This window comes from Leptonotus elevatus, chromosome 3, assembly GCF_054856555.1.
Source record: "Leptonotus elevatus isolate MCC_2025b chromosome 3, RoL_Lele_1.0, whole genome shotgun sequence".
Classification (NCBI taxonomy): domain Eukaryota; kingdom Metazoa; phylum Chordata; class Actinopteri; order Syngnathiformes; family Syngnathidae; genus Leptonotus; species Leptonotus elevatus.
The window spans coordinates 3,836,014-3,860,630 of record NC_141241.1 but is presented as its reverse complement, the minus strand read 5'-3'; the positions used below and the strand labels follow the sequence as shown (position 1 = coordinate 3,860,630).

The 24,617-nt window shown below is 39.4% G+C and overlaps 3 protein-coding genes across 11 annotated transcripts in view; 1 reads left to right on the top strand and 2 right to left on the bottom strand.

Moving 5' to 3' along the window:
- Positions 1–1,376: 1,376 nt before the first annotated feature.
- Positions 1,377–20,217, bottom strand: cep89 (centrosomal protein 89). 7 transcript variants are annotated; one of them, XR_015094318.1, is made up of 19 exons: positions 19,970–20,217; positions 19,321–19,427; positions 18,317–18,463; positions 17,989–18,223; positions 17,461–17,515; positions 17,154–17,252; positions 16,893–17,078; positions 16,328–16,470; positions 14,621–14,671; positions 14,109–14,192; positions 13,924–14,030; positions 13,478–13,593; positions 12,957–13,137; positions 11,936–12,091; positions 11,551–11,730; positions 10,990–11,065; positions 9,933–9,985; positions 9,390–9,479; positions 2,390–2,445 (listed from the first exon to the last, which is right to left on the bottom strand). XR_015094318.1 is itself a non-coding variant. In XM_086070675.1 (18 exons), exons 1-18 carry the CDS (start codon positions 20,009–20,011, stop codon positions 1,377–1,379), a joined length of 2,298 nt encoding a protein of 765 aa, XP_085926801.1. In that variant the 5' UTR covers positions 20,012–20,217. The 7 variants fall into 7 exon arrangements, 2 of the variants coding, with proteins under 2 accessions (XP_085926801.1, XP_085926802.1); XR_015094320.1 differs by having other exon boundaries at positions 11,589–11,730; XM_086070675.1 differs by lacking the exons at positions 9,933–9,985; positions 10,990–11,065 and adding an exon at positions 1,377–1,584 and having other exon boundaries at positions 2,297–2,445; positions 11,589–11,730.
- LOC147176667 (E3 ubiquitin-protein ligase RNF182) lies at positions 2,204–8,064 on the top strand. Of its 2 annotated transcripts, none has more exons than XM_086070678.1 (2): positions 2,204–2,547; positions 6,820–8,064. In XM_086070678.1, the coding sequence occupies exons 1-2, from the start codon at positions 2,502–2,504 to the stop codon at positions 7,557–7,559; spliced, it is 786 nt and encodes a 261-aa protein (XP_085926804.1). In that variant the 5' UTR covers positions 2,204–2,501; the 3' UTR covers positions 7,560–8,064. The 2 variants fall into 2 exon arrangements, with proteins under 2 accessions (XP_085926804.1, XP_085926805.1); XM_086070679.1 differs by having other exon boundaries at positions 6,806–8,064.
- Positions 20,218–20,926: 709 nt separating the features above from the next.
- The window catches only part of rhpn2 (rhophilin, Rho GTPase binding protein 2), a 29,289-nt gene continuing 25,598 nt past the window's right edge, over positions 20,927–24,617 (bottom strand). For both annotated transcript variants that reach the window (XM_086071996.1, XM_086071997.1), the window contains exons 13-14: positions 24,175–24,330; positions 20,927–23,418 (exon numbers count right to left, since the gene is read on the bottom strand). In XM_086071996.1, coding sequence (XP_085928122.1) covers positions 23,188–23,418; positions 24,175–24,330 — 387 coding nt within the window. In that variant the 3' untranslated portion in view covers positions 20,927–23,187. The remainder of the gene's footprint in view (positions 23,419–24,174; positions 24,331–24,617) is intronic.

The window sequence follows — 24,617 nt, the reverse complement described above, 5'->3', positions numbered from 1 at the left end:
CTCTCTCTCTCTCTCCCTCCCTACTATATTATGACTTTTTACAATGACCTTTTCTTTATTTTATTTATCCTTCAATTAAATAGGTAGGTCAGTTGAGAAGCATTTCTCATTTACAATGATAACTTGGCCATTGTTTCATTCATAGTTGCATGATTTTATTCTTAAAATACTCCCCCCCCTCTTTTTAATCAATTTGATGATTTTTTTCTTTGAAAATTTACATACAAACATACTTGTACATACAAAAATATGTATTTGTTTTTCTCTTAATATTCAGATTTTATTCTTTTAAAAATACACCTTGACAATATATTTTTTAAAAGACTCCTTTTTTTCTCTCCTCATGACGTGAATTCAATGAGACCCGGGCGACATGTCATGCTCCTGAGGACCAGATAGATGCTTGTTGGTCAAATCTTCTCAAAAAAAAAAAAGAAAGAAAGGGAAAGAAAGAAAAAGAAAAAACAGTCAAATGTATAATTGGAAAAACAAGAAACGTATCAGTTTGTCTTTACTGTAATGGCATTACTGCTTTTACTGTCATTGCTGTACAATGATGCTTTATTGTGTTGGTGCGTGGACATCCAGTAGATGACCTAACTGCCAAAAAGTTAGACGAGAAGCTGCTTTGCTGATTTGCATTTACGTATGACGTATTATGTAACTAGAGGTGACTGTAATTAAAATTGCGAATTGGCCGTTAAAAACAAATGCTGAATCAGAATTTTCAGATTCAAGTGAGAATGAATCGTAGCATATTGTTGTGTGTACGAATGTCACAGGAATAATTGAATGGTGTGCAGTGCACAGCCTCGTGTGACTTTAAGAGCAACACGCGGAAAGTTTTGTTTGCTAATATTTAGACGGGATGAGCATTATATTTAACTGCTAGGCAATCAGTCAATATAGCCCACCTTGGCAGTGAATCAACGCCTTTGGCATTACTTCGCTGTTGGCCTCTAAAGCCGTACTAGCACTTTGCAAACTTGAACGCTGCGGTGGAACCGTATAAAGTTATTTTAAAGGAAAAATGAAAACCTTTTCATAGCTTGAGTATGAATATGAATATGTGTGAATATGAGGCTTGGCAAAGCGCTTTGGTGTAACAAAAGTGATATATAACTGCACTCGGTTTACGATTTATTATGATCATTAAATTGGATTTGTCATTCTCTGGACTATGATGTGATTGTTTTGGTAAAAATATAATTAGCGACCTATTCAAATGTTTTCGGTGGCTAAATGGTAAAGAAATATGCAAACGTGGATTTGGTGTACAAGTCCAGGCACAACATGGAACAGTGATGAGTTCCTGCAAAGGTTCTGTTCTGTATCATGTATAAAAAATAGAAATGATGCTTGCGTGATGCCATCTCCTAGCTGTAGAAATCCAGGTCTTGAGTTGTGTTCTCATGAAAATCCTGCAGTTTGAGGAAGCTTGACAGATGCTCGAAGGAGACGGCATCGGCAAAAGCCGGCTGTAGGATATTGCCGGTGGGCCCAGAGTGAAAGAGAGTCTGCTTGATTTGCTGGTTCTCCCTGGTGGCTGCCTGCCACACTACCTCTAGCTCCTCTTCCACCTCCCTGAATAAGAAAATGTCACATTATTAGGTACACCTCACAACTACTTTTTTTCTTCTTTTTTTAGCAATGACACATTTTCATACATGATTTTTGACTTTTCTCATATTGACTTTCTTTCCCTAAATTACATATTTTAATTATAACTTTACAATTTTATAACAAATGAGACTTTTCTTTTCATTATGTTGTTTTTAGGTACACGTTTTTCATTTTCTCCCTTGCCTCCCTTTTTTTCTTAAGATCCCTTTTCTCTTCACTCTTCTTTCCTTTTCCATTGACCATGACATTAAAAAAGTGTATTACATTTAATGATGATTTATTTCTCTTTTTAATGACATTTGCTGCTTTTAATTTAAATTAAACCATGAATTTTTTTTCATAATTTCCGATCATATTGTGATGACTTTTCCCCTGAAATATTGAATGCATTTTTTATTATATATTTTTCCATTCCCTTCTCCCTCTCATCCCTCTCCTCCCTTTCTTCCTCTCTCCTACTACTGTTTGAACTATCTTGTCTCCTTTCTTCCTCTCTCCTCCACCCGCTCCCGCTTCTCCCACATAGCAGTCAAATGCATCACTCTTTAGCTCGCTCTCTCCACCTCCCTCTCCTGCATCCTCCTCGCTCAGCAACCGTCTCCTCTTTTCTCCACTGCATCAATCGCTCCTCCCTCTCTTCATTTGTAGCCTTTCCTCCTCCTCCTCCTCCTACCGTTTGGACTGCAGCAGCCTTTCCTCCGCCTGCTGCCTCTCTCCCAGCATCCTCTGCAGGTGGACCATCTCCCGGCGGTGAGAAGCTGCCTTGCCTGCCGCCGCCTCCTCCAGTGCCGCCAGTCGGCTGGACGCCAGCCTGCGGTACACCTGAGACAGAAAGCGAGACAACAAGAGAGACAGAGGGGTTGCCATGAGGCAGGTGGATGCACATGGAGGAGGACGACGTAGCAGCAACAGCACTGAAGCGAGGTGAGTGGTGTGGTGTTATATGCACATGTACAGTAGCAACAGATGTGCGGCACACGCACACACACACACACATACGCGCGCGCACACACAGGTTATGCTGACCAACTGTCTCAAACAAGTTGACATGATGACGACGATGATGCCTTTAAGGAGTGATTATTTTAAACAAGACATTTTGTATTTTGTATATTTCTTAAAGCGGTAATTAGAGAGTCAGGGACCAAGCAGCCTGCTGGAATTGTATCCATCCATCCATCCGTTGTCGAGAGAACTTGTCCTCATTACGGCAGGCTCGGCGGTGAGATGGAGCCTATTCCAGCTGATTTAGCATATTCCCAATTTGCTACTCGGGGATTCACCTATAGGCACAGATTTTTTTTTAGGAACCTATCCTCTGTTAATTATTGAAAAACTAGCTACCTGCTATTTTTTGTGCTCAGGCAAAAACCCAGTGTAATACCAAAGTATTGCTTTTGGTGCTGTCTTGTGAAATTATAAATCTTTTGGCAGTGGCCCCATCAAGTACACAGTAAATTCTGTAGAGTAAATTTGACTCTGTTTAGAGTCTGACCAAATAGACTCAGGTTTAGAGTAATATTTACACTTGGAGAGAGTAAAATAAAGAATGAAAATAAAAGTCACTCAAGGGTTGAGGGACGAACTAACAACCTTCAGCTTGGGAGACAGACGATCATACTCCCTGAGCCACGTAGCTCCTGCTGTCTGTTAGTATATCGCTCACGTCAGCTGGAATCTTCGTAACTCCAAGATCCCCCCAAAATATTTTTGGTCTCCTCTTGGATATAAGCAAATAGTAGGAGTTGCATAGCTCAGGTGGTAGTGTGTCAGTCTCTCAAGCTGAAGGTTGTGAGTTTGTTCCTCAACCCTTGAGTGACTTTTATTTTTTTATTCTTTATTTTACTCTCTTCCAAGTGTAAATATTACTCTCAAACTGAGTCTATTTGGTCCCACTAAATACAGTCAAATGTACTGTACGCATGGATTTTTGTGTCACTGCACTTCCCTAGACACCAGTTAATACAGTCAGGGCATTAGCACCATCTTGTATCTTAAAGAGTCATAGAAAGAGCGCAAAAACACAGGTGAACCCCCCCAGACCCTACAGACGAAATGTCACAACTTCCCGTCACTTTCGTGTCGTTGGTTACAATTTGTTGGCCATTCTCTAAGGGGAGTTTGCTCTGGTACAAAATCTCAGAAAAAAAATTACACATTTAAACCAAAATGGCCGACCACTTGTGAGTTTCACAGCGGAGCTTATATCCATCCTGTTCTTCAGGCCGGCTTCCCACCAGATTAAAAGATAATTGCCTGCCATGAAAGTGGAGAAAATGTCAATTTTTTGTTTTGTTTCTTTTCTCCTCAGGATGACAGCTCATAAATATGAGTTTCTTTGTGCTCACTCTGCTCAATGATCTTATGACTACTGAGATTGTTTGTATTTGTTACATAACATTTGATTTTACACTGCATTCATAACTTAAAACACTCAGTACTGCAGTTACAGTTATTTGAAGTGTGAAATTAAGTAACAAAGTCAATATTTTATTAGCTGCCTATTAGTCAGTACAGTGGTGCCTTGAAATAGTAGTTGAATCCATTTCATGACTATGCTCGTAATTCAAAACACTCTTATCTCAAATCTTTCCCCATTGAAATGAATGGACATGCCATCAATCCACTCCGGCTCCCACACTACCACCTCCAAAAAAACAACAACCCCAAAACAAAACAAAAAGCCCCATCCCCCCCCCACCCAAAATAGGCTGTTTTTTTAAAATAAAGAAAATAACACTATATTATTACACTTTATAAAACATATAGATAATGAAATAGAATGTAAAGAAATACACAGCTTGTGCATCATAATTTAATGCTGCAATCCAATTCAATCCTTTTGGTGCACCTGGAATATCATTCATTGGTCCACTGTTTTGACTTGAAATATCTGCTGCTTCCAAGACCACGACTATCGATGTTAACCGGTATTATGTTAACAGCTGTTTGCATTGTTTGTTAGCATAGAGCTAAGCGGACTTTCCAAAGGCAAAACAACGCTGTTGTTTTAAATATCGGTACACAAGCTGTAATTATATTTGTTTATGTTTAGTATGACAGTAAACTTCAGCTCGGAGTGTCATTAAATAGCCTGAAACTTTCTTTCTTAATAAAAAAAAAAGGATTGTTCAATATTTTCCAAACTGCTACGGATTGTGTGACATTAGTTGAACTGAGTTCACTACCGCAATACGATGCTCACATTTCAAGAAAGAAAAAAAAAATGTTGCGTATCGCGAAATACTAAGTCAGGTCGCACGTATATCAATGCACCACTGTATTTGTGTTTGGTGATGCGCCACATGCACATATCCACTACACTACACATTGATTCACCTTCAGCGGCAATTACAGCCGTGTATATTTTGGAAAATGATGCCGCAAGCTTGGTACATGTATATTTGAGCAATCTTTTCCGCGGGAGTTTCATAAACTTTGCCGCATTATTTCCCCCAGACACATTTCCGAATCGTACTCCATTAGGTGGCTTTGAACTTTACGGTTCCCGTTGCATTATGAATTATAATAATTATTGTCTAAACATTTTGAAAGTAATCCATATCAGCACAATAAGAAGTCTTGAGCTACTTGTCACTATCACTGTTGATCATAATTAGTTAAACAAGCTCAATGGATTTATGCTGATATGATCAGCTCCACTCTGTGATGCATTGATCTATTACATAAGCACAGCAGCGTTTCTTAATCTCTTTAACATAATTAGAGAGATGGCTGAAGATTCAAAGCCCCCAATGTCTGATCGTGTGTCTGTGTGACAAGGGAGAAAGAAAGAAAAAAAAGAAAAAAAAAAGAAAAAAAACTGTGTTCGCAGCACAGAGCTGTCGTGTTTTGCCGAGTGCCGACAGCAAGTGGTGGAGGAAGACGTCATGCTCGTCCCCGTGGACATGAAGTTCTGTGTTAGTGAGCGTATGACACAACTGGGATGGAAACTAAAAAAACAAAAACAAGAAGAAGCCGGCTTCAAGCACAGACCAAACTCCAGCTCAGACTCTAAGAAAACAGAAAACAAAACAAAAACAAAGAGCTTATTCGAGCGCATACACTTGACACAAAGGCTGCAGTTACGCATTAGGCCAGAGGTGGCACTCACGAGTAAAAAAAAAAAAAAAAGTAACAAACTCCACAATGCACCTTCAAAGCATTTTTATTTTATTTCTATTTCTAGTTTTAGTTATTTCGTTCACTATAATAACCTCCATAGACCAGCAGACTCTGGAGAGAAACCAGACAATGGCGCACACGCATGCAATAATCAGGATGCTAAAGGATTCTTACAGCCAACACTGTGGTTACTTGCTAAGTGTTTTCATTGTCTTCCACGGTGACTCTTCTCGTCAGTGATATATATGTAATGACTTTCAAGAGCATAGCAAATGACAGTCATACGAGCGGAATCATGCAAGTATTTGCAGTAAGACGTGACTATTGATCCATTGGAGATAAGGTGGTGCTGGAAAACCCATTACAGGTCAGGTCAAGTTTGCTTGGATCGATGCAGGTTACAATGATAACTGTGGTCTGGGTTGGTAAGTGAAGTGAGCAAGGGCTGAAGAGTCCACATGGTTTTGGATGATGGAAGAAAAGTGGACCTATAAGATTATGTCTTGGGAGTCTTATGGTTTTTAAAAGCTCCTTTGGTAAGTAGCAAAGGCAATGAATGCCAAAGTGTCAATTAATTCAACTAGGGTGATAGAATTATGAAATGACATGATGGTTTTTATGTGAATACATTGTAGGCTATAAGTACTTGGCTTGGCGAGAGGAAAATTCTTCGTAATATGATACAGACCCATAAACAGAAGACTTATTCCAGACGAAAACTTAGAAAAAGTTGTGAAAAAACCATCAAAACGCAAACATTTGTCTCAAAGTTTTTGAAAGACACAAACAAAAGGACTCAGGCTTGGTATTTAGGTAGGCCTCCTAATGCTAAATCTAACCATAACTGTAACCTCCAAACTTGAACTCTAGCCCTTTAAAAATAATCTATGTTTCTATGCTGGTCCATCGAAAGATGCCTTGATGTGAAAATGGTTAGCCCAATCCTTATCAATAACTTTAATCATAACAATAACACTGACGACTTGAAACATAACCCTAACACCTAAGCAGTAACTCTGACCCTAACCCTACATAAGTTGTTATCATTGATCCTCAGTTTGTCTGCTTCAGAGCGCGGCTGGAAGATGAGCTGCCCACAGGCTGAATTGGAGGAAAAGGAGCGCCCTTCGTTTGAGGAATTAGAATGTAAAATCTGCTACCAGCGCTACAATGCACACAGCCGCCGACCCAAACTCCTGGACTGCCTCCATCGGGTGTGCGCCCGCTGCCTGGTCAAGATCCTCTACATTGCTGACGGCATGGGCTGCATTTGTTGCCCGTTTTGTCGCCACCAAACGCAGATCGGCGAGTACGATCTATCGTCCCTGCCTGACGACGCCAACATCATGTCCCGCCTAACGCTACGTGACAAATCCTGGAGCTTGGACCGCAACCAGGAGGTGGTCCTCTCCCCCAAGAGTTTCTTCTCCTCCAGCCCATCCCACGACTCGTCCAACTGCCTCTTCATCACCATCATGGACGTGCAGAGGGAGCCGCAGCGTTTCCCGAGTCGCAACAGCAGCTCCGACGCCGAGCACAACGTGGAATCGCTGTCAGCGGGTTCCAATGGGCAGGCGGACCAAGACTCTCTGACCAAGATCTGCAATCATGTCCCACGCATCCTGGTGTGGCTGCTGGGCTTCTTGTACTTTGGCTCCCTTCCTCTTGGGATTTACTTGTTGGTGATCCAGAGGGTGACGCTTGGCATCGTGTGCGTCAGTTTGGTGCCGTCAAGCTTGACGGTGTGTCTGGTCTACGGCTTCTGCCAGTGCTTGTGCCAGGGAATGTGCGACTGTTCCTCCAGAGGATGAATGCCAGCCAATCGAAACTGGCAGTGGTAATATGGACATAAATACCACTGATCACTAGCGTTTGTGCATTTATAGGCAGGTCTTAGAGGTCCATCTTAATAAACCACAGGTGTATTTCCAGACAATAGTTAAACGCATATACAATGAAAATGTAAATTCATTTCTGGGACAGTGTGGATGACCAAGGACCCTGGCCTGTGATTTAGTGAATGGTTGTGACATTCCTTAGTAAGATGCTGCTTTTTTAGGAAAATCACAGTGGTGGTAAAAGCACTCCTGTAAGTTAATTTCAAGTTGTTGTTGTTGTTTTTTTTAACTCATTTGATTTTCTCGTGTTTATGTGGACCTGCTAATAACTACAGCTTGGTGACTAAATAAATAGGGGATTTTTTTTCTATACATGTCATTGAATCATTGCTTCATGTTGCAATGTTTGTTATTTGTCGAGTGTATTTTGGAGCATGGCAACATTTGTAAACAGGTGTCAAAATATATAGTTTTTCTAAAAAAAAATAAAAATAAAAAAAAAGATGAAGATTTTTTTCAAATTAGTTAACCAAAGAACCAATTCATTGACAAATAAGACACAACAGCCAACTTACTGACTAACAACCAACGGAACAATTCATTAGCTGACTAACTTTGAATTTTCGGCACAAAGGTTCCACCATTTTGACAACAAACTTAGGACTCTGTACTTGCCTTGCAAGTGTTTCTGACATTTTGTCATTTTGATTAATGTGTCCCAGAGCACATTACTACTTCAAGAGACTGACCACTGTCTTGGCTCTGGCGATAATGACGTCTGTGTGACTAAGTGGCACTTAGATTTTCTTGAAAAAGTCTTGTGAGGCGCCGTTGATTGCTTTGCTTTCTAACCAATCTCAGCTTTCTAAACCACATATTCCACTAATATGCTCTCTAGTTCAATTGTTGAATGCATGATAGGCCTCATGTAAGTAACACTTATTGGGAGATGAACATAAACTAAATTGCGGTCCTCAATGCAAAGTCGTGGTGTGCGAGCGCGGTAATGACTGGCAAGCGGATGCTAATGATGCTTAATTGGAGTCAGTAGCCTGTATAATAAACAGCTCATGTTTCCTTTCCCTGCGCTGATTGTGCTCATCTGGCCTCCGCACAATCAACGAGGACCTCGGAGGCGTAATGAACCCTGTCGAGAGATGGCTGTTCGGTGACAGCCGGCGTCAATCGTGTGGTGAACGACAACAAAAGACGGGGCTATGACATGTATCAATATGAAAATAATATGTTTGCGCTACCTTTTTATTGTTTGTGGAGGTGCAACAGAGCAGGAATGAGCAAATTTTTGTGCTCAATGATCACATTCGATTTTTTTTAAATGGACAAAATATGGTCTAGGTTATAAAGATGAGGTTAAAAAATTGAAAATGTGTAGGTAGAATATGTAAAATATTGAGTTATACATGAATAGTTTAAGTTATAATAATTGTAATTAATTCCATTTGAATTAACTACTTATTAATGTTTTTTTTTAAGTGTGTGGCAAACTGTTTATTCTTATTCGCTTATTTATAATAAACCAACTAACCAATTACCTAATGGTATCAATACAAATTAAAAATCAATACATTCTAATTGACAATTCATTTAATAAAATATATACACAAATTAAATGCATGTCAAATGATTCTTTTATTAATAATATGTTATTTACTTCACTAAATAAATCAACTAACAAATGATTTAATGAGAGAAATGAATATATAAATTTCTTATACTACATATGAAAAGATTCTTGCTAATGTAAAAGCTTGGTCTGCAGGCCATAGCGTTCAAGCAACTCACCTTGACGCGCTCCTGTAGCTTCCCGAATCGGACGGTGCCGCTCAGGATGCTGCCGATAAATCCCTCTTTTTCCTGCTGGAGTAGGGAGGCCTGAGGAGGGAAATGAGGCGTGACAGGACTGTGAGAGGAACAACAGAAGCTTGAAGGAGATAATGACAGCCGCTGGGTCTAGAATCACCATTTGTGAACTCAACTACTTGTGGAACCTAACGAACCTGCTGAAGACCGCACCTAATCATGCCCATTCGCATATTTTTGTAATTTTTCTGTAACGTCCTAAGCCAAAAGATGTTTGCAATATATGCACAGTATGAGTGAGTAAAAAAAAACACATTATCATTGGTAAGAGGAAAGTAGTACTTGCTATTTTTTTCGGGTAACAACTTACAAAGCAACAACATACCCATCAGCGTCCTTACACTTTTGGTGTTTTTTTTTTCAATTTAAAGAAAAAAAATTGTTTCATAAGAAAAATTGCACTTAATGTTATTGTACTGTATTAAAACATACAGTAGCCTAATAACATGTTCTCTCTACACACACCTGCAAAATGCCAGCACAAAACAAGACTGTTCCAAATGCTCGGTCTCTTACTCCTGCAAAAAAATGTCAAATGTAAACCACAAACCACTGTACAGTAAATTTCTGTAAAACTAAAGCTGTCTACTTGCACTTTGAAGATAAGACATATGTTACGAAAATTGTGCCTCTAATGGCCCAAAGCCGTCGGTGTGCACAACTCGGATAACAAGCAACAACACACTTTTAGCGCCAGCGCGCACACACACAAATTGGCTCCTGTTATGCTCCATCTGGGCCGGCGCGTGTCAGTCTGACCTTCTGCTGCTTTTTAAAAGTCTGAATGTGTTGACATTTAAAAGTGTCATGGTCATGCACACAATACAGTCCAGTGTTTTGTCCCCAAAAGCAGGGACTCCACAATGCTATGCGCAGTAAAGTGTATGTTGTTGTGATTCTCAAATGAAAACATTTTCAGACCAAATTTGTGTATGAAACGTGAGTTGTTTACATGTTGGCTAGCACTGACAATTAGGCTGAATTCATTTTCTCATCCTGCACAATCAAAGTAAGCAAAAGCCCAGATTATTGGGACGTATCCATAAATATTGTCCTGAGCTAATCTGCTTGCATATCTACAGGAAATGCAGTAGGTCATAACGATGAAGAAGGGTTTGTTGCTCATCAAGATGTTCATGGGGCTTTGCCACCTTTCTTTGGTATAACAATTCATGTAAATCTACATTTGAAGCCTGTCTGGGCCAGTAGTCAATTGTCTCAAGCAAGTCTCTCATCTTGCCTCCAAGCTTCTTAGCAATATAATCGCGCTGTTGTGGAGTGTCCTTGAAAACCAAAGCAATTGCGTTAAGAGTGGGCAAAGGTGGGAATCATTGTCCCGAGTATGCAGAATCCTCTTAAGAGATGGTAGAGAGACATCCTCGTGGATTAATGTAACACATTAACTCACCCTCCACACAGCCGCTGTCATAAAATCCTTAAGGTAGCTACATTTTAACATGATATAAAGTCTGCCTGCACGTGTTCTTGAACTCGCTGTACCTCATCTGCTGATTAACCCTACCTTTGTTCCAATTCTGAGGCTACACTGCTTCTATCCACCGTGGCCACACGTTTTCCAACTTTCTTTCTGCTGAGTCCTGTAAAACATAGTAGCTGCTCTTCACTTTGATTTTCAGTCATTTTTTCGGCTCACAACACCCAATAATGAAAATAAGATGATGTTTTTTGCAACACTTATTTTGGTGTTCAAAAATTGAGGCCGCCACTACTACACAAAAAAAAAGTCAAAGAAAAAAACTAAATATACACCCAGGGAACTGACCTAAACATGATGTGTTTAGGTCTTGCATCAGGTCAGGCAACAAGGCTGTTCACACTTTTTTCTGTCACTTACTGTATTTGGTTGCCAGTATGGGACCTTAAAATCTTAAAATCTAACTTGAAAGTGAGTAATAAGTTGGCCATCTACCATCATGACATGCAGGCGACTGGTCAGAGACAAGAGCCTAGGCCGTCATTTTTTTGGATGGTGCGTATTGCTAGCTCATCAACCATTTTGTGTTTTCTTTACCAGTGCATTTTTTTCCCGATTGGTTTTCGGCTCCACAAACTGAGTGCATACCGTTTGCATCGCACGTGTCGTGCATAGTCATCTCGTACCATTTGTACAAGTTGGTCACGCTCCTGTGAGATGCGATCCGCCACGGACACAAGGGCTTCCAGGTAAGTGCGTGTCTCGCCCTCCTGCAGCACACACTCGTCCTTCTGCTGCTTCAGTGCACTTAGACGCCTCTCCGTCCTCCTGCAATTCGTGGGCGTACAAAGGAACGGACAATTGTGGCTAGATGAATGATGATTGATCTATGATGGACAAAGGTTGGATAAATGGATGCACTGACGGATGATGGATGGATGTTAGCTAGATGGCTGCATGGATCATATAAAGAAGATGGCTAGATGTATGGATATGGATATCCTGCTGAATACTAAATTGCGCTCATGTTCACCTGTTGGCTTGTCTGCTGCTCCTCAGCTCCGCCTGCGCCCTCTCCACAGCCACAATCAGTTCGGCTTTGTCCGCTAGCAAACTTTGATTTTGATGGCGGCGCACATGCGCCTCCTCCACCTCACTTCTGTTCCTGCTCTGCTCCTGCTCTAGTTGCCTGCAAGTGTGATAAGAACCAGGAAATGGAACTTACTGCATGGGAAAGCGTCCCACTCCTAATATGCTGTTAAAGCAATACACTTACAGTATGTACATTTAATAAAAAATCTATGTAATGTGGGTCCACTTATTATGCACTACACTTTTACAGTGCATCTGGAAAATGCTCACCTTAGAGCAGCATCATTTTTTTGGTACTCTTTCACATTCTTGTCTTGGAGGCCAAATGTCAATTCCTTTGTCAAAGATGTTAACAACGACCTTATATAGGCAAGAATCTGCCTTTCCAAGTCCAATCAATTGAATTTAACACAGGTTGACTGAAATTAAGCTGTTGAAAACAGGACACACCTGTGGTCAACTCAGAGCAGTGGTAGGGAACCCTGGTCCTCAAGAGCCGCTGTCCTGCCTGTTTTCCATGTCTCCCTCTATCAACACACCTGATTGATGAACACGATTGTTATCAGGCTTCTGCAGAGCTTGCTGATTAGCTGATCAGTTGAAACAGCTGTGTTTGAGGAGCGACACATGGAAAACAGGCAGGACAGTGGCTCTCGAGGACCAGGGTTCCCTATCCCTGACTTACAATGTCACAGCAAAGGCTGTGAACACTTATTGATGTGATTTTTTTTTTTTATAAGTACATTTGATTTTTAAAAAAAAAGTTAATTTCATGTTGTTATGATAGAGTGCTGTGGTGTTGAATTTTGAAGGGGAAATTAATTTATTCAATTCTGAAATAAGGCTGTAACATCACGAAATGGGGAAACGTGAAGAGTTGTGATTCCTTTCCGGATACACTGTATGACAGTGAAGGTGATGACATCATAACCCGCCCCGGCGGAGGTAATACAACTTTGTACCGCCTTAGCTTCCCGGCGATGCTGCAGTGCTCCTCCCAGGTCACGGCGTCCTCGAGGCGGGTCTTTAGAGTGAGCACCTCCCTTTGGCTTTGGTGCGCCTCTCTCCTACTCTTGTCCACTTCCTCCTGCAAATGCTGGTTTTCTGCCTCAAGCAGCATCAGTTTCTTGGACGCTCGGGACGCTGCACGTGGGAAGAATGGGGATATTGATGGATGGAAGGATAGATAGATGGATGATGGATGGATTGATGATGATGATGATGCGAGACTGATGTATGGCTGGATGGGTAGGTGGTAGGATGAATATATACTAGATGATGGATTCAAGATGGCTGGATCATGGATGGATCCATGATGATGTAAGTATGTATGGCTGGAAGGATGACTACTGATGGATTTAGATGGATTGATGATTAGATGATAGATAGATGGACAATGGATAAATGAACGCATGGATGAATGGATAACAGGTGAATTACGGATGGCGGATGGATAATGGATGGATAGACATATTGTATGTACCCTCAGACAAGCGTTTGCTGTGCTCTGCCTCGTTCTTCGCATTCAGAGCCTCCAGCTGCTCAATCAGCAGCTGATTCTCCTGCAGCACCAGAATGGCCTGCTGCTGCAATTGATGGCTGCACACACACATACGCGAGGGACCGTCAGGGACAGATGATTACCTCTCACACACACAACTGACTGAAACACTCTGATCTTATTTACCATTTCAAATCCTACTCTCATATCATATCTAAAATGTGGTCACATAATATAATAATCATAACACTTCTCTCAACCTTTCATATGCCACCTCATTTTTTTCATCATCCTTCGTTCTCCTCATCATCAGATCTTCTTCCATGACATTTCATAAGAAATGTGTCAAGTCACTGGATATTTTCTAATCTATTATAAAACAATGTCATGAAAAAAGTGAAATGCATGAAGTTGTGCCTTGTATTCACCATTCTTCCTGGCTGAGGCCTTCAGTCTTCTTGGCCATTTGACGGTGAAACATCTCATTTTCTTTCACCACCTGCTCCACATGCACCCAAAGCTTTTTCACCTCCTCCTGCGGCAGTCAATCACATTCTGCTGTCATCCGTGATAAAAGCAATTGTTTTTGCCGTGGTGTTCACATGTGTCTTACTTCAGCAGTGCGCAGAAGAGCGTCTTTATCATTTAACATGTCGTCGTAGGCCAACATCAGAGGAGACAAATACTTCATGTCGACCTACACCAACCAAGCACAAGAGGCGTGATGTCAACAGGGCACACCCGGACTGGCCAATTACAGAGCACATAAAGATAAATAAGGATTCACGGGAAAAAAAAAAACTCAATTAAGAATCTTAACCTGAGATGACTTTTGGTAAGAAAAGCAGGGTAAAGCCGACAATGATCAACATTTAAGATCGGAATCAACTAGACTACATTGATATCATTATATTTACATATAGTACCGGTAAATGGATTATTTACAAATTTATATTATAATTATTATTTATATTTGAAAGAAAAAAAATAATGTGATTACAAATGATATGCTACCACTAACACATATAAAATCTTTAAAGATACATCTCCTGATTTACACCTTTACAATTACCACACAAAGTACTGCATTGAGCTTACATCAGGTGGTTTTCATATGTTACTAACCAGCCAAGGAGGAGGAGAACCCGTCTTTGGTAGATTGCTTAATCTGGAGCTCTACAACACACATCAAAACAACACAGTTAAAAAGAGACTGAAGTTTCTGTCGAAATTGCGTGTGAATGTTGAAGATCTCACGCTAAGATGAAATGCTGTGGAATGAATTAAAATGGAAGAAATACTGAATCATGTGGGAATATTGGAAATAAAAAATAAGTTACTTATTTTATTACTATTACAATAAGAATTGCTAGAATGCTAACATGCGATTGCTAGTCTAACACATGGCAAGATAGCAACCTGAGTTAAGAAAGCACAAATCCAAATTAAGTTTTGACCGAGGTGAACATTTTGAAGTTAAATGGTTTGAATTGGCGGAAAAAGGAGGAAAGAGGAGGTAAATATTTCAAATGTCTCTTCATTTGGGAATTTTGTCTTATTTGAAAACTGCTCCAAAAATGTCCTGAATGAGCTTCAAATTTGAAATTGGAATGGTTTGCATTAATTGAATTGAGAATCTAAAAAGTGCAAAAAGGAGGTAACTCTTTTTAATCAGTTAGGTGAACTTTTGCTGGCATGGTATTAATCTATAAGATATGTGAAAGGGATAAATGGCTAAAATATAAGGAGAATAATAATGATTTAAAAACCTCCTGTAATGACGGCCAACGCTCTGTACTTTGTTGAAAATGTGGACATCCTAGTGTGTGGACACAGCATGAGGCCGCTATGATGAAAAGTGCAGGCAGCCAACACACAAAGAACTAATTTTCCCTAAGAAATGTCATATTGTCATAATGTCATATCATGTTTTTTTATTCTTAACTAGCAAAATAGCGTGTAATTATTTACTGTAATGGAAAACTAAAATCAAGTCAAATTAGTCAAACTTGAATAATACCAAGCAAATCTGCGAGAAGCAGCAGCACAGCAAGCGTCGAAGGATCAACTCATATTTTGTTTTTTGTCTTTTATTCCCTACATCACTTGTACTCCTCTATAGTGGCATATAAAGGTCAAATAAATTGCAGAAGACTGAGACTGTGTGAAGATCATGTGCTTTATGCTCTATTTAACATTACATGTATAAGTCTTATAAAAAATTAAGTTTGATTGATTTTTGCAGGGCAGTGCGGAAGAGAAGGGGTTAGCACATCTGCCTCACAGTTTGAGGTGGGGATTTTAAATCATAGCTTGGGTTCTTCCTGTGTGGAGTTGGCATGTTCTCCATATGCTGAAGACTCTCAATTGTTCATAGATTTAAATGTGAATGATAGTTTGTCTATCTGTATGTGCCCTAGGCTTGGCTAGTAAACGATCCAGATTGTAGCCCGCGTCTCGCCCTAAATCAGCGGACTGATGGATGATTGTTGTGGCTTTCAGCAGAGTAAGCATGTTGTTGTTTGTTTTCTTTGGTCCCCTCGGGTCTCCTGACGGCGGTGTTCGGCTTAGGTGAACGGTATGGGATTTTTTCTAATAGGTTTTTGGTGAGCTAACAAATACACACACACACGCACATACATACACATACAAAAAAATAAAGAATATATATATAAAAAATAAAAATAAATAAAAATAAAAAGAGCAATGATGATGACATTACCGAATGAACAATACTGAGCTCTTTACAATAAAAAAAATAAAAAATAAAATAAAATAATTAAAATAAAAAATAAAAAAAATAAAGCAGAGTAAGCATGTTGTTGTTTGTACCTCCTGCTTGTTGAGTGGCCTGTATTTGGTCTGGTAGGCGCTCAACTCCACGCTGAGGCGATGGATGCTGCGTTTGAGGGCGTCATTTTCATCCACAAGCTCCTGCGCCTGCTGCCTTACGTCCCGCAGATCTGCCTGAATGCCTGGAAAAAGAAACAAACACTTTACAGGATTAATTAACCCTTTGGGCTTTATGCTGGCCAATTGGGGCCACCTTGCTTGTTTTCATTTAAACGTCGTAGCTGGTTGGTGCAAATGGAATTGTGTTCACAAGGTCGGGGATTTTTGTCTCATTTTGTAATTTCCGACTTAAGCTCTTTAAATGTTCATAATATATAGTTTACATCAAATCGTACTTTTAAGCACTATCCAGCCACTTTTGATCAATTGAAACACTGCAGTTTTAATTCCTTGTTATTAACTGTATTGAATCATACAGTTTTGGTCACAAACTCAACATAAGATTTTTTTTTAAATATATCGATTTTTTTACATGACCAACATGATGACATAATTGAGCCTTTTTTGGACAATGAAGCTATTTCAGGTTGAAAGAAACTTGTACCTGTAGGTGAGGTCCTGACTGGCTGGGCCCGCACACGACTGACTTCCTGTTCGAGGTGTCGCAGCTTCTCCTCCAGCATGGCATTCTTGTCCTTCAGGGCCTTCACTGCTTCCCCGTCCTCAACCAGGACACTGGCCTTTCGAGATGGCTGACTCAGTGCTTTTGGCTCTTTGGATTGGCTGGTGGCTGCACAGGAAATAGATTACATTAAATGCTTTGGGTTATGAGAAGAACAACAAAGTGGAGGTTGTAGATGCTTACATGGCATGTCTTCCTTATGACTTGTGGAGTGTTTTTTCTTTGTCATTTTCTTTCTGCTGCTGGCTGGAGGAAGTACAATGACGTTTTCCCTCAGGAATTCTGAAAAAAAAAAAAAGACCAAAATCACACTATTAATGAAAATCATGCTACTGTATTGTCAAACAGTGAGGGACTCAAACTGGCGTCCGAGGGGGTCATTTGCGGCCCACACAATGATAGTTTGGTTGTGAGTTTGCATGTTTCCTTCAGGATGTATCTTGAATGACAAACATCATCTAACTGGAGATCTTATGTGACAGGTGACTACTACCTGGAGAAGATTCTCTGCTGGCCAACATTGGGCTTGATTGGGGTCCAAATGTCTGAAAGACAAGGAGAAACATTTTGTTACAATAATATTACCACTAGTCACTTCAAATTGAAATTTATTTTGATACAGCACTTGTACAGAATCCCTTTGGAGTCATACTATGTAAAACAGCACCACTCAGTGTCTAAGTCTGGTTTCACTTCATTCCTAAGTGCTACAAATGTCAATGTTGAAGAACCACAATATGTTGAGTTTTTTTTCTTTTTTAATGTTTTTTTTCTTTTCTGGTACTTCCTGCTTCTGAGGTTTTCTTTTGTAATATTTCAAGAGATATGGGGTTAAATTAATGCATTAGTAAACTTGCCTCCTGATCCTTAGTTTTGTGTTTGGCATTATTTTCTTAGTGGGTCTGTCCAACTTGTTGTTCCTGAGCTTTTCTGTCATGTCTAATATGTATGTTATATTTAATACCAAGGATTCGATCTGTATTCAGTAAATTGACTTGTCAATTGTGTTGATCCTCACCAAGTTCTTCAATGGCAAAGAGTAGACTGCTGCTTCTGCATCTGAACACTTTTTCTGTCTGTCCAGAGTATGGTAGACATGTTCCTCCTCCTCCTCCTCCTCCTCCTCCTCCTCGCCTCCTCCTTCGTCTTCCTCTTCCTCCTCCTCCTCACCTGCCTGATGCTGCAGCTCCTCCTCAGAGTGGTCAGGGGAGGACAGACGTGGACGAGCGACAAAGCCTTCTGACCATCGATCACTGAGGAGGATGGACAATGCAAGTTAGAGTAGGGAAAAGCATTACAAACGCTCTTTATAGCATGAATAGCTATGGGTGGAGCATGTGAGTCACCGCGTGGAGAGCGGGGTGCTGATGTTGCGCTCAGAAAGCAAGGACTCCGATTGGTCACTCTCAAAGAAAGAGCGGGGACGGGCTGGCGGCAGCGCCCATGTCTGTCCAGTCAGCGATGAAGACAAAATGGCAGCCGCTAAGGCCGATCTGCGCACAAGCAAAACAAACTAAATGACGGAACATCTTCAGATTAAAATAAAATAAAACAAAATACAAAAACATTTTTAAAAAAGGATAAGGAGGAAATTATTAGATGTTTCTGAAAAGAAAAAAAAAGATGGACAATTTTGATATCTGCAAGATAAAATTTAAAAAAAGAATAAGAAACCAAATAACATTTCAGAAAAGAAACAAGAAACTGATACATTACAAACCAACACATTGACATTTGCAGTATGAAACAAAACGTAAAAGGATAAGAAAGGAAACAACAGAAATTTCAGACCCTTCCGTTGCTGACAGAGACCATAACAAAATAAAATATACAATCATACACATGTTGTTGTTGTTTTTTATAATATAAAATATATTCCACTACAGTATTGACCATGTTCTACTAATTAATTTTTTTAATAAGTAAACATAGACATTGCATAATTTATGTCTACAAAAAAATACAATTAATAAATAGATACCTGGTAGGCTACTGGTTGTAAATAAATCACCACTCAACCACTGTAAAAGGGTTTTAAGTATATTATACAACTTTTCCACCCCTCACTCATGTTCCTGTTCTGTATGAACTGCTTCTAAATTTCTGCCTTCAAAGTTAGTATCATTGCCAGGAAGCTGTCTGCATTCCATAGTGATAGAACAGGCCGTAAAATGACCGACACTCACTTCCCCCGCCCTGACATGTAATACATCACACCAGATGTTTGCACTGACGTCATTACATCCAACGCCTGTAAAGTACTGTATGAACAATAGGATGGAGGGAAAGCAGACAGAGGAGAAACAATAAGAGGAAGTGTAGGAAGAAGAGGAGAAGTGACTCGGGGTACCTGGTTCTCTCGGGTGAGGGGGCGGGGCTGCGCGGGGGTGGGGTACGAGGCACCGCAGCCTTGGGGGCGATGGAGGCAGCGGGGACCAAACCATGGGCTATGTGTTTCTACACATAGACATACATGTGGGAGATCACACACAACAACACACCAATAGCACAAAGTGTTGAGGGAAAGGGATGGCACAAAAATGATGGCGTTTATGGCTTTATTTTTTTATTCAATGTTTAAACCTTAATAGATAAAAAAAAAAAAAGGAACACTACTGGGGGGAAAAAATTTGCGAGGCCGCGAAAGGTAAACCGCGTTATAGCGAGGAAGCTGTGTACAAATGTCACGCTATTCATGTGACTCATATGTCCCCTCCTGCCCTGTCCCATCCCAACCATTCTTGCCAGTTGCCACATCCTGCCCTGATGTGTCCTATCTCGTCATGACCAATGCAATTAGATAAAACCCACCTCCTGTGTAACTTGTAACATTGCCCCTTTGTTTGACTGCTTAAATCCTGTTTTTCGTTTGTTCGGTTCTCTTTCTCTCCGTTTTCTGTCTCCTCTCAAACATTGTTCCGACCGACTGCATTTCCAGTAGATATGCAATCATGTCAATAAAGTATACCAAAAAAAAAAGAACATTAGTGGACACTCACGAATTGTTTATCTTTCTCCCTCCAGAAGTTCAGCTTCAACATGGCGGACGTTGCGTGTGTCCAAGTTCTTTAATTTAAAGCAACGCCCTGATGGCTGGCGCGCATTCCGTCGCTAAAATGTAACGCACCAATGGTTATCGTTTCAATGTTAATTTATTCAATCTATTAGCGGAGTTTCTATGGACAATGCTAATCTTTGAGGTTGCTACTTGTGGCTTCCTTGTTTCTAGACGCTTCACCAGCGGCACTTCGCTTCATCCGCAGCTCGGATTGGCTCGCACTTTCTACCACGTCCAATCGGAGGCGCGCTTGATTTTGCCTAGCAACCGCATGCCTAGTCATTATTTTTGCCTGTAGAGGGCGACAAGGTTCCATTAACGACACTCAATATATTTCGTCCATGTTTATTTTAATCATAAATTTTAAATAATAGAAACTTTTCCCTTACAATCAAGTAATGATGCACTTGTCGTACACGCTATAGTTGCTCGTGTTGGGGAAAATAGATCAGATAATGTGCACACATTTGTCTTTAAAATTAAAACTACTACGTAGAAAAAATCTTTTGTATTTTATTTAATATAGCACTTGGTTGTCTTTTGCGTAAAGCAACTTATTAATATTGTTTCTACCAGTGGGGGAAAAACATTTAAAAATACAAATAGACTATTTGTAAAAATATGTATTTGTAGTCGAGATTTTTTATTAAAATAAATTAAACATGCAAATCCTCTATAGCGCGTATAATCACCCTAGGAAAAATATGTTTTTGACTAAATTGAATACATCAGGTGATTGTGAAGAAAGGCATGTAAAATGATTTCGTAAGATGTCATGCGAGTTGAAATACAGCACTGTTGACACACTGGGTGTCCAAAGTCATTTCAGTCATTGCCAACCTGCTTGTAAAATACAATCCCCCCCCCCCCCCCACACACACACACACAAAGATAGAAATGCTTTTGTCCCCTTTGTTTTATTAAGATTTGATTCAACACAAGACACAAAGAATTTCCAGAGAAACATTTACATACACCACAGGAAAAGGTAAGAATACAACAACAGCCCCAGATTAGAAGTCAGTTAGCAACAGAATGTAATTTTTTTGTTTGTTTGTAATATATGACATGGGTGTACAATATATGCATATATCTCAGGATGATACAATACAATTATTAATCATCATGATGAGCACTTTTTACGCCATGGCACAAGTACAACACATCAGAGTGTTTTCTTATGACAATGTACCAGCATACACACACACACACACATACAAAAGGGAATAAAATACATACATTCTTTCAACGTGCAAAAATGTTTTCCATTTATAAACTACACAAAACCCAACAGGAACATAATATTTTTCATATAACATAAATAATAAATTTGATTATCAAACATGTATAAGAATCTACTTTGTAGACAAAAGAGATGAGTCCAACACTGCAAAAGTGTCAACAAAAATGGCCGCAGTTTTTCTGTGGAATGTTCAATTAAAGATGATGTGATCAGTCTGCTCCTACATTCGTATTACAAGATGCTCTATGATTATTATGGACGTGCTATGGAAGTGTTTCTGTGCCATTTGAGTTGGAATTGGAATTTCAAATAACCTGTTTTTAAATCTTCCATTTATCTCAGCTTTGAAAAAAAAAAAAAAGAGAAAAATCCCAGCACCCGCATGAAATTCACACTCACGTGGCACAGATATAATGTACTTCAGTAACTTTGAGGCATTTAGTGGTACACTTGAGGCAAACATTAAATCAATATTGTGTATTTACATTGCGTCTCAGGCACTCCAAAAAAAAAAAAAAATCATGCAAATATTTGGATAAATTGAATGTGTTCATCTAATGACAGGGAGTCTTTGTAGGTCGGGTCACTAACTGACAGGTTAGCTCAGCTTAGGAATCGGTGCACACTTTTGAGAAACAAAGTTGCGAAAACTAAAGTTAACAAGTGGCAGGCGGAGTTATTGTACTCGTAAACTCGAGGACAAACAGACGTGAACTTTGACCGGTTAGACTTCATCCTTTTTAAATTACGCCTTTTTTTGTACTCTGTGTGACTATTTTTCTGAATTACTTTTTTCTCCTCAAATTAATGTAACTGTATTTGATTAAAATTGTATATTTTTAAGATGACACTTTTTATCCTTGCAGTGAATGTGACTCTTTAATAAAAAAAAAAATACTTCATTCTCATAAGATTATTTAGGTTTTTACTCACATTCTTTTTTTATTGTCCTAAAATTATTTCCTCTCAAAAATAGAACCTAATTCTCACAATACCACGCTTATTTTTACTTACTACTGTTACTCCCCCCCCCCCCCCCCCTTGAATTAATGTACATGTAATGTTATTACAATTTTGGGGGTAAAACTTGATTCTCTTAAGATCATGCTTTTTTAATTTTAAAAAATGGGAAAAAAAGAATGCATTTTATTATCCTGCAATCATTTTTTTTCTAAATTAATTTGACTTCATTCTCATAATATTCATAGTTACATTGTTGTCCCTCCAAAATAAACTGACATCCCCATAATCATCCTTAAAAAATATATTAAAAAAATACTCCCGTATATGCAACTTTATTCTCCTTACATTCCGACCTTTTTTCTTGAAGAAAAAAAAAGTGTGACTTTATTCATGTAACATAGCAGCTTTATGACTCGAATAAATGTGACTTTGAGGGTGGGTGATAAATCTTGATTTTTGTTAGATTATGATCTTTTTATGTGACCATTTTCATAAGATGACTCGTTTTTAACTCCAATTAACATGACTATAACATTCAAAATACTTTTCCAATGTGTCACGGTGGTTTGTTATCAAGATTATCGCGTGAGGATTAAAAGTAACGGTAGGGTATCGTGGTCGTCTGCCATGTTTTTTGTTTATGTTGGAAAGCGAGATTTCCCAATTTCCTGTATATTTCCCAAACGCAGCACAGCGACTCGTTTACACTCTTTTCCAAATCTCACTTATTAACGTCACCAACTGGCTGGCTGGTCAGGCACTTTACTCAAAGATCCCTTTTTAAGGCTGTATGACAAAAAACAACTGGTTAGCAGCTTAAAACATTTCATTCACTGGATTTTAAAAGACAATTTCTTCAATCAGCGGTTTTTAAATTGGTATACAGGGTATAAGTGTGTGTGTTTGTACAGTATAAACATTCATTGTAAGTGTCGTGGAGTGCTGCTTCGTACTCAGTAGTTGTCCTTGTCGGGGCTGGGGAAGGGTTTGTTCCACGACTGCTCTGCGGTGGGCAGGCTGACGGTACTGGCGCTCTTCAGTTTGTTCTTCAGGCCCCAGCTGAGGAAGGACGACTTCTTGCTGAGTTTGCGCGACTTGCCGTTTTTGTCGTCGTCGTCGTAGGCCAAACAGATCATGGAGTACGTCTTGGGGAGGTTGCCGCAGAAGGTGGCGCTCTTTGCCGGCTGGACACACATACATTAAATCTTTCTATGTGTGTATTTGTTGTTGTTATTTTTTTTACTTGTCATAATGTAACTTTAAAAAGTTGTATTTTCATACATACGGCTATGTCTTTTGTATAGAAAAAAAAAGTCACTTTATTCTGGTAAAATATTTATATTTTTTATAATGTGAAACTGCAAAAAAAAAAAAAATACGTTAATGAGATTTCTCATGAAATTATGTCATTTTTCACTTTATTCCAAATTGAAAACATACGACTATTTTCCTATTACGTCCTCTATGTTGCCTGAGATGCAAATTCATTCTGGTAAGATTTTTTTTTTTACTGCCCCCCAAAAATTGTCTTTATTTATTTATTTATTTATTATTTATTTATGTATTAATTATAAACGTTTGATTTAATTCTTGTAAGACTTAGGGGTTTTACTTTACTTAATAATAATACTTTTTTGATGCAAGTGTAACTAACTACTACTTTTTTTACTCAAACAACTTTATTCTCGCAAGATGACTAAGACTATTCTTGAAGATTATTTGCTTTTTTTTTTGTACTGTAATTGAAATAATGTGACTATTGTTGAGAAACAATATTTCTTATTAAATTCCGTTTTATTTATATTTCACTCAAAAGGTACAACTTTATTCTCATGATGGCTTTTTCAAATGCAACTATTCTAGCAAGGTACCGGTGGTAAAAATGAGCCAATTCTCCTCAATTGAGTGAAGCAGAAAACGTCGTGTAAGACGGGCCTCACCATGGTCGGGTTGCCGTCCAGCACGCTGACCACCGTGATGTCGACGCCCTGCTGATCCACGTCCTTCAGCAGCCTCATCACCTCACCCACGCCCATCCACTTGCATTCCGCCACGCCCACGGCCACGATGTAGTCGCCCTCTTTCAGCCCGTCGGCCTGCCATTGACCAACGACAGCGTCAGACCTCCTGACACCGCAGTGTCAACATTCACACACCAGGTCTGCTTCAACTACTTTGATCAGCAAACACTGACTTGTAATCAGTCAAAGCACTCTCTATACCTTCACAATAATATATTCAGGAATTGAGAGTTCTCCGATGATTCAATTGTAGAGGTTTACTTACTCGAAATGATTCTGTTGCATCGGTTCATTAACTCGAGTTGGCAGAAACCCAACGGACTGAGAGGAGTACTTGTTTTGGGAAATTGTGACTCGAGATA